Source organism: Xyrauchen texanus, chromosome 24 (assembly GCF_025860055.1).
Source record: "Xyrauchen texanus isolate HMW12.3.18 chromosome 24, RBS_HiC_50CHRs, whole genome shotgun sequence".
Classification (NCBI taxonomy): domain Eukaryota; kingdom Metazoa; phylum Chordata; class Actinopteri; order Cypriniformes; family Catostomidae; genus Xyrauchen; species Xyrauchen texanus.
In genome coordinates this window covers 15,222,917-15,233,363 of record NC_068299.1, presented here as the reverse complement: position 1 = coordinate 15,233,363, position 10,447 = coordinate 15,222,917, and the positions used below count along the sequence as shown (strand labels likewise).

The window sequence follows — 10,447 nt, the reverse complement described above, 5'->3', positions numbered from 1 at the left end:
TATTTTGTATTTTAAATACGTATTCCCGTTACATGTATTCTGTTACTCCCCAACCCTGTCTATACAATACAGAAATACAGCAGCTAGACACAGAATTACAGGATATATCATCAGAGGCCAAATTTCTTGTGTGTGTGTGTGTGTGTGTGTGTGTGTGTGTGTGTGTGTGTGTGTGTGTGTGTGTGTAGAGAGAGAGAGAGAGAGAGAGAGAGAGAGAGAGAGAGCACATCTGGGCAATAACAACGTGATTTCTGATGATAACAGATGGTAATACCATGGTACTTTGATATAAATTTACCATATTTATGTACATTATTCACATGGTGCTTCAAAGCAGGGAAAGGAATATTGTTGTTCACAATGTTGTTCAACGTGTTGTTTTCTATCTCACATTAATCACATGCAATAAGGTTTAGACATTTATATCTTGTAATGAATTACAAAGATTGAAAAAAGATTACAGCTCTCGTTGCATATGCATGACATGCTTACATTTTTCAATAAAGGGCTTTTCCACTTTAAAGCCCACATGTTAAGCACAACCGCTTCCCAATGTTGAGTGCCACATTATATCAGGTTATGACACATCGGCCACCCGTTTCAACTGTGTTCTTTCTTCCATGGTTCAGTCCAAAGACATGTCAGTGTTACGAGCCGAAATACACAATATTCTTGCAAAGAACGCGATATAGGTTGTTTCATATGAATTAATAAGCCTGCTGTCCAGCTGGGCAAATGTGTGGCAAGTCCTCATGGATGTGTCAGAGCTGGTGTTTACAACAATCGATCACAATCTGTGGGATGATGCGATATGCCGGTGGTGCGTGCACAGACTGCAACACACAGTGCAGGACTAACAGCCATTAATTCCTCATTCTGGAGAAGGATGGCAGGCTTCGGCCCATTCTAGTTCTGAGATGCTTGAATCCCGTGCTCGCGATGCACCCATTCATAATGTTAACTCAGAATCTGATCTTATCGCACATCTGTCCTCAGGACTGGTTTGCTTCAATAGATCTAAAGGATGCGTGCTTAATGTACCAATTGCACAAAAGTACACTTTTCCCCAGCCAGTAAATCCATGGTGCTAGAGCAGCCAGACAGAGACGAGTTACTGCAATGCACAGGAAATTAATTGACTTCATTGGTAATGTTTTTCTTCAGACACAGAAGAATGGTTTGTATGCAATCATTTATGAGGTGCGCATGCATGAACTCCTAAAAAGGAGATTTACTGGCTAGGGAAAAGTGTGCTTTCCGACTAGTGGCGTATATATGTTGCCATGACACACTGGCCCACATACAGCAGGGTAAACGCAAATATGCATTTCCTCAGGTGTGCCTGTCATATGCCAAGTCTGAGAAGACAAGGAAACGATTCTATTGTTTGCACCAAAATGGCCCGAACAGCCATAGTTTCCAGAAATTATAGAGATGCTGTACATCTCACCATGGGAAATACTGCTGAAGAGGTGCAAGGCACAATCTAGAATCCCCAGCCCCAGCTGTGGAACCTACATGGGTGGCCCCTGAATGGAGTGCGCTAAACGCACCAGAAGTGACACGTTCAGTCATGAACACCATTTTACAGGCCAGAGCACCATCCATGAGGCTCCTCTATGCGCTAAAATGGAATTTGTTCACTAACTGGTGTCTCTCACATGGAAGAGACCCAGTAAACTGCCCCACATATGAAATTCTCATATTTCTTCAAGAGCGATTAGATGCAGGCCTCACTCCATCAATGCTCAAAGTGTATGTGGCAACTATATCTGCGTATATTGTGTTGTGTAAGTATGTATACATTTGTTATGTAAATTGTGTTGTGTAAATATGTTGTTTATTGTAAATGGTACTGCTATGTTTTTCGGAACTGCACACAAGACTTTCACCTACTGTTGCACTTGTGTACACAGTAGTGTGACAATAAAGTGATTTGATTTGATTTGTATCATGCACATGAAGCCGGCATGCCTCTACAGGCAAGCATGATTTAATCATAAAGTTCCTTAAAGGAGCAAAACAATTAAACCCACCTCAGCTGGCTACAGTCCCAACTTGGGACTTAACTTTAGTCCAAAAGCTCTCGCAGGTCCCCTCTTCGAGCCTTTGGACTCTATTGATTTGGGCATGCTCTCTGTTAAGACCGCACTACTGCTGGCTCTGGCCTCAGTAAAATGTATCGGTGACCTTCTATCCACTATCAGTCGACAATTAATGTCTGGAGTTTGGCCCTGGTCTTTCAAAAGGCACTGTCAAACCCAGAAAAGGCTATGTGCCTAAGGTCCTAACCACGCCCTTCAGAGCACAAGTGTTTCACCTTCAGACCTTCACCCATCCTCCATTTAATTCGGATGAGGAACAATCATGGCATTTGTTATGATCTGTGCAGGCACTACACACATACGTTAAATGTACACACCAGTTCAGACTGTCTGATCAGCCCTTTTTTACTATGGAGGATGCACAAAAGGAATGTCCGTCTCCAAGCAACCACTTTCTCACTGGAATGTCGATGCAATTACCCTGGCTTATGAGTCACAGGGTAAAACTTGCCCAATTGGTGTTAAAGCACACTCAACTAGAGGCATGGCCTCCTCATGGGCATGGATGAATGGTGTGTCCTTACAAGACATAGGTTTTGCAGCAGGATAGTCCTCTCATAACACATTCACAAGGTTTTACAACCTAAACATAACATCTATCTCTTCACAAGTCCTCTCTGTTTAGAGCGCTTGCTATTTCATTGGCCAAATATATATACTTACACTCCTCCCTCTTAGAACAAGCTCCCCATCTTCTACACAACTGCCTGCATTAGGCCATTGTAATTTACCATAAGTCACAAGCACTTACATTTTAAATAAACTCCCTTCTCGACTGGGTTCATGAAGGAGTTACTGTAATTCATGCTATATGACAATAGTTCATATATTCGAGTGCTCTACTCCTGGCCCAATTTGAGGGTCACTCACTGCGAAATACTCATGTCGTTCGCCGTCCCACGAGACGGCCGACATGTGGCATCATGTTTCCTTCCTGGGAGGTTGTGTCATGTAGTGTGCTGTGATGGGATTCTGTTCCCTATATGCATTAATAAATGCAATGTCATCTTGGGAACATATCGGTTACGTACGTAGGGAATGAGACATTACAAATGCTAGCCACACTACAAGACTCGAGGCATGAGCCATTTGCTCTTTGTTCTCAGTCAGAAATTCTGAGTTTGTGCTCCTGTTTTTATAGCAGACAGTTTTGTGTCAAAACAGACGTGGCTCAAAAGCCATAGCCAATATTAGAATATTGCCATTATTGTAGAGAGGTTTCAACTAGGTCATGTAAGAATGCACTCCCCATATGCATTAATAAATGCAATGTCTCAGTTTGGAGAAACCTGTAGTCAGGTTGATGTTAAATACTATTTTTGACTTGATTGAAACCAATTCTTTAAACCATATGTTAAGAATTTGGGTGTGATTATGGACTGTGATTTTAAATTGGATAAACAGATTAACTTAGTAGTTAAGTCTAGTTTTTTCCAATTGAGACAACTCACCAAGGTTAAATCTTTCCTGTCTTTTATAGACTTTCAAAGACTGCTTCATATTTTTATCTTTTCGCGTCTGGACTATTGTAATGGCCTCTATGTAGGTATTAGTCAGGCTTCTCTCTCCAGACTGCAGAGGGTCCAGAATGCAGCAGCTCAGCCTGTTGACGGGTACACCGAAAGCGGAACACATTACCCCTATTCTCTCCTCTCTTCACTGGTTGCCTGTCCATTTTAGGATTAATTTTAAGATTTTGATGTTTGTTTTCAAATCTCTTAATGGTCTTGCACCAAAGTATCTGTCTGAACTGATCAAGCAGTATGCTGCCAAGAGCGCTTAGGTCTGCTGACCATTTGCTTTTAGTTGTCCCTCGGGTTAAGCTGAAGAGCAGGGGTGAACGAGCATTTGCAGTAGCTGGACCAAAGCTTTGGAACAATTTGCCCTTGTACATCAGGCAGGCTCAGACACTTGCTGCTTTTAAATCTAGTCTTAAAACCTATTATTATAGTTTGGCATTTGACGCTATGTGAGAGTTGTTTTATTGCATTTGTTTAATTGTTTTTATTTTTGTGTCATTGACCGTTTGTAGCAGTAATATGGGTTTTAAGTGTACAGCACTTTGTCAAACACTGGCTGTTTTTAAAAGCGCTTTATAAATAAACTTTGACTTTGACTTTGAATTAACTTAGATGTTACCACTAGGAATGCACCGATCTGATACCTGGATCGGTATCGGCTCCGATACTGAAGCATTTAGCAAATCAGGTATCAGTCCGATAAGCCCGATCCAAATCCGAAACTGTGTGTTAGTCATGTTTGTTAATGTCAAGCTCCAAAAATGACATAAAAGAATCATAAAAACACAATTAAAGCAGTTAATATGATTCGTGCATTTTATTCAAAGCCACTAGAAGATGTACGATAGCTCTGTGAGTCACAAAAGGCCAGCGCAACCTTTTTTTTTAACTCAAACATACAAACTAGCAACAACAACTATAAATGCACAGTGTTTTCAAATTAAAATATTTTTACAAAATTAAATAATATCATAATAATAATAATTTAATATCTTTGCATTACTGCAAACATGTTCTTTTCTCAATATCAATCAGCGGCCGGTAGGCGACTCCTGCGCCCCTGGCAGCGGCCCTGACCGCTCCAGGCGGTCGGCTAGGAGCCCCTTCTCCCCTCGCGGTCGGCGGCCATCGTCCTCGTTCAGGCGGCTGGGCTCCTCGTCCCCCGGCAGATGGCTGCGGCTGCTCCATTGGGGTGGACGGTAGTGGCGAGAACTCTACTACGGCGTATCCCTCCTCCTTCCCGGGCTTCGGCACCAGTGTAACGTATTCAATGATGGGCAAGGAGGAGGCAAGAACCGGCTTTTCAATATAAATCATATTTTAATGAGAAACTTAAAAGACAACATAAACACACATGACGGACATGTCCGTAAACGATCTCTCTCTCTCACATGGCCCTCTGCAGTCAGCCTTTAAACCTCACAGAGGCATAATTAGCCTAATACGGGACCGGGTGTGTAGGATCACGATTTTAAGAATTACTGTTAATTTTGCTGCTATATTATCCAGTATACTAGTTAATAATAAAGTGTTACTTAATAAGCTATACATTTATATATAAATAATGTGTAGTTAGAGGTTTCTGTTTCTTTACATATTAAAGAGTACCCCCAATTAGCTCCACACAATAATGTAAAGATATTCTAAACTGATTATGTAAAAAAACAACACTGGTATTGACTTGGTATTGGTATTGGTTGATACTGAGATTTCCAATATCGGAATGGGATCGGAAGAGAAAAAGAAAAAGTAGTAACGGAGCATCCCTAGTAATCACATGAAGCACATTTTCAGGTTTTGCTTTTCAAAATAGAAAACAATATTCACTACAGGAATGCCAATGACTATTCCATTACTTTTTAAGATTTTAATAATGATTACCATGACTTGTTTAGAACTAGAAATAACAATTCTAAAATACCTTGATTTTGTTATACATTTCTAAATACCAATAACTATGATGACCTTCAGCAAGAAGAATAAGAGCTATAGAAATGGTGTGATCATATGAGCTTTTCATTCAGACACATGAGGTTTTTTTAGGTAAACTTTTCAAACAAAGACAACCAAAGGCATGCTAAACATGACTGTATAAACACACAAAAACCCACACCCTGTCAACCATAATCACGTGATTCAAGGTCTCTTTCATGATGCAAGACACCGGTTTTCGTTCAAGTATCTGACTTTCATGGCCTTTAGCCTTTATGTGCAAATGTGACTTTTTTTATGGATCAAGTGCATCCTATTACATTTATGATGATCAGTTACAACCGGTGTGATATATTATTCATATAACATATTTAAACTCAGAATAATTGACTAAAACTGTTACTTTAGACAAGGTGTCTCTCTGAGTAGCGGAAAATCTCTTTACTTTCAATATCCTACAGATGAGGTTAAATTAAGACAAAATTGTTCTGCTGCCTGAAACACAAACACCCTGGCGGGATTCCCAGTGACCTGACTGTATTCAGTAGGTCATAACAATGTGTCAGACTGTTCCTGATTGTTGACAGAATACACCAGAACCTCCAATTAAAAAATACTTGTCAAGTTAAAATAAGAAATAACTAGCAGTTTTTGTACTCTTGGTCATCTGCACTGAAAGCAACAGATAATTCAATAAATAATGTCTTCCTGTATGAAGCCTCAGTATGACACCAGTGTTCTCAAGTTTGTTTTAAAAAGAATCCATCACTATGTGCACATAAATTCAATATAAGGCATAGAGGAGAACAGGGAGTGTGTCACACATTTTGTTTTTAACTCAGCATTTTTTTGTGCTTGTGTCCAACTTTGTATCTGCTACAAATTAAAGTGGTGGTCCAGTGGTAGAAGTACTTTGGAAATGGAAAGTTGTGTTATAACCCTCTGGTCAGCCATGGTATTTCTATAAAAAAAGAAATACTTTTTTTAGTATTGCTTTTTTTTTTGCATTTAGTAAAAGCTATATTATCTATTTCTAAGATATGTTTTGTATATATATATATATATATATATATATATATATATATATATATATATATACACACACACACTCACACACACACTGGCGGCCACATATTTTGAATAATGTACAGATTTTGCTCTTATGGAAAGAAATTGGTATTTTTTTTCACCAAAGTGGCATTCAACTGTTCACAATGTCACATTCATAGCAGTGGGTTTTACTCAGCTTGCTGAAACACAACCGCTTGGCTCCGAAGAAAAATCTGTCTGAACACTTCCCTCCTTTTATACCCATATGTCCGGGGGAGGGGCATGCAAATTCTGTTCACCAATTCTCATTGGCCTTTTCTCAAAGGATAAGAGTTAACCGAGGCTCTGAAAAGAGAGCCCTATAGTGTCACTACATCAACACAACGTCGAGTGAGTGACAGAAGGGGAACATACAATTTTAAAGTACCTTCAAAGTACCTTAAAGTCGTATCTGACAGCAACAATAAAAGCTATAAGTTATGATCCTTTTCTATTGCTATTACTTAATAACAAAAAGTTTTCTACTTACTTTAAAGTCCCTCATCCTAAATCCCATTCTGAGACACAGACAATAATCTTATTATTTTGCTATCTCACATCCTCTGAGTCAGATAAGCTCAATGAATAATTAACAAGCAAACACAAAAAGCTTAATCTAGATCACAGTTTCACTTTCTGTGAAAATGCAATGCATACCTCACGAATGCGAAGTTTAAAGCTTTTTCCCTCATGGTAACAGTTGTAGGTTTTTAGAAGAGACAAAATATCAGACCTGTAAATGAAAGAAGAAGGATTTGAGTTGATTGGTATGTTCCTAATGTTAAAAGTGTGTCAGAAGTACAATAACTTACTTTGCAATAACTTTCTCCTCATTCAACCTCACATAGGAGATCTTGTCATGATCCATGGTGGAGTTCACTTTCTACATGAAGAGTTTCAGCTAGAGAAGAGTAAAGAGAGCAAGGGAGAGAGAGAGAGAGAGCGAAAAGTGGAAAAAGAAAGACTAAGTTAGTGACTGACAGCAAAGATGCAAAAAAGATGTGTGAAGTGTTTTTCAAATTAATCATCATCCAAACCAGCCATGTCACAGTGAATCTTGAGCAGGAGGACTAAGCGAAAGTAATCACAGGAATAGGAGAAATCACATGAGCTTGTTCTACAGTTAAGAGAATGTATAATCTTGCAGGCCAGGTCTTGTTTTAACATGTTTGCAAAAACATTATAAAAAAATAATTAATATCAGTTATCTAATTTTGGGATACAATTAGATTTCTTTTTTTTAAAGGTCCTTAATGCATTTACATGTATTAATTTTGCTGAAACTCTTATTCAAAGCAACATACATTGCATTCAGCAAGGTCTACAATTTATAAGTGTGTGCATTCCCAGGGAATTGAACACATGGCCTTGGGCTTACTAGCACCACTGAGCTGCAGGAACTCTTAAGAGTAAGTCACTTGTCTTATAATAAAGGAAAAGGAAAGCATAATAAAGTCATTACATCTGGCCCATTCCAACAGTTGGGGGCTTCCCACGCCTTTGTAAAGAGCTTGAACCTTTAGGAGTAGTGACAACGACAGGAATTTCCAGGAGTGGCATGAGAGCTGGGAAGTCCCTGATGAGAGTATAAAACTGCAGCAGGTCATGCAGCACTTACACACAGACACACTTCCACCATGAAGCTACAAGCTCATGCTATCTTCGCTTTGCTGGCTTTTACCCTCAGCATCCTTCTAACAGGTGAGTGATTCAGATGAAAAGAGGGGACTCCCAGACCCTCTAAAACAGTCACAGAGCAGCTGGCGGGTAACTTGAGTTAGCAACTTTTTGTACATAGCTATTTGTCTTTTTCTTGTGTTTTTTAATTTATTAATTTCAGCGAACACAGCTTAGTATACATGAATAGTTAACCCCACAAAATAACATTATGTCCTCATTTACACACCAACTTGTTATTCCAAACCCATAGGACATTGAGACTTCAGTCACCATTCACTTTCCTTTATTTCTTTTTTTTCTCTACATTTAATCAAAGCGTATGGTGACTGAGAGTGTCATTCTGCGAATCTCAAATTGTGCTCCACAGAAGAACAAATGACAAATGGGTTTGGAACAACATGTGTGTGAGTCAATGATGACAGAATTTTTTTTTTTGGGGGGCAAAATATCACTGATTATTTATAAAGAATTTGAGTGTGTTCATCACATCATGTGTTAATATCACTGTATCTCTTTTCTTAAAACCCAAGGGGTACAGAGTCAGTATGTTCCAAAGACGTGTCAGTGCCCACAGGTTAAAAGAAGAGTCCAGGGCCCATTTTCTGACCTCAAAGTCACACTAAAAGGACCAACGTGCTCCAAAGACGAGATCATGTAAGTAGTTCACATGCATTCCCTGTTCATGTAGCTTAGTATGTAAAGTAACTTCATAAGATGCAGAACAAATACTGTATGTGCACCTCTCATTTATGTTTAAATATCCTGTTATTGTCTATATTTTCCATTAGAGTCACACAGCAGAAGAACAAAAATCAAGTGTGTCTCAGTCCGGAGCATAAACAAGGCAAGATACTGCTGAAATGTTGGCAAAGGTAAAAGAGTGTTATCATTTAATATGCCTCTAAAGCAAAGCATTTCTAAACCTCACTCACTATTTCCAAATATTATTGTGGTCTAAAAGTCATAATTGGTTCAACTGGATCCATAATCTGTTTTATTTTTCAGAATGCAAAGGGAAGGAAAGGACAGCAAAAAATGTCTACGCCGACAAAATCCACAGACAAGGCAAAGAAAAAGGAAGCAAGTCAAATCCAAGAATGTCACCTCTTGACCTAAAATTGAAAGAGCATGGAGGCAGAAAAACTAAACAGAGATTCTCAGGTGAAAATACTCTGCACAGCCTGAACAACACACTGAACTGAGGGACTGTTGAACAAGCCAAGGAGAAAAGAGAAGGCTGACCTCATGACATGCGGATGGAGGGCAAAGAGCCAGCATGTAATGACAGCATGTTATTACAGAGACAGTATCAAAGTCATGGGTAACACAATAAGGTTCCATTCGTTAGCATTATTTAATGCATTAGGAATCATGAACAAGCAGTTAACAATATAGTTTACAGTTTATGTCAATTTTTGTTAATGTTTGTAAATAAAAATATAATTGTTCATTGATATTTCATAGTGCCTTAACTCATGTTAACATATACAACTTTTGATTTTAAAAATGTAGGTGTATTTGTTGAAATTAACATAAACTAATATAAATAAATGCGGTAAAAGTACTGTTCATTGTTAGTTCATGTTAACTAACGTTGCTAACTAATGTTAAACCTTATTGTAAAGTGTTACCAAGTCATGTTATAAGGAGATAATTCAAACCCCGCTATGCAGTTCTAACATACCATCCAGTTTTAAGACATTTTCATTTGTGTGTATTATAAATACATGTGTTGAAGAAAATGTACTTTGTACTGTTTAATATGAAATAATTAAAAAATAATAGCACACACAAAAGGAAAACTTTAAAGTGTTTCTGTACTTTCTTTTCTGAAATAGGACTGAATATGCTATACATTTCTTATTTTGCATACCAGTTCCTTTCAACAGCTGGACATTAAAGCATATATCAATTTACAAATTTGGCTAGTGCTTTCATTTGGGAATGCATTCAAGGTGTACATTTCTTTTTATCCATTTATGGATTCCCTGTACTGCTAAAAGTGTTTTCTACTTGATCTGAACCCACATTTAGTTTGTTTGTTTTTTATTAGAAAGTTAATTTAGACATGTTAAATAAAATGTTTGACTTGAATCAAAATAGTTAATTTAGATGTAACCA

At 38.3% G+C, this 10,447-nt stretch overlaps 1 protein-coding gene across 1 annotated transcript; it reads left to right on the top strand.

Annotated features, from left to right (window-relative positions):
* Positions 1 to 8,277: 8,277 nt before the first annotated feature.
* Positions 8,278 to 10,223, top strand: LOC127618022 (C-X-C motif chemokine 9). The gene is made up of 4 exons (XM_052090236.1): positions 8,278 to 8,347; positions 8,857 to 8,980; positions 9,115 to 9,198; positions 9,332 to 10,223. Exons 1-4 carry the CDS (start codon positions 8,284 to 8,286, stop codon positions 9,435 to 9,437), a joined length of 378 nt encoding a protein of 125 aa, XP_051946196.1. The 5' UTR covers positions 8,278 to 8,283; the 3' UTR covers positions 9,438 to 10,223.
* The last annotated feature ends 224 nt before the right edge of the window (positions 10,224 to 10,447 follow it).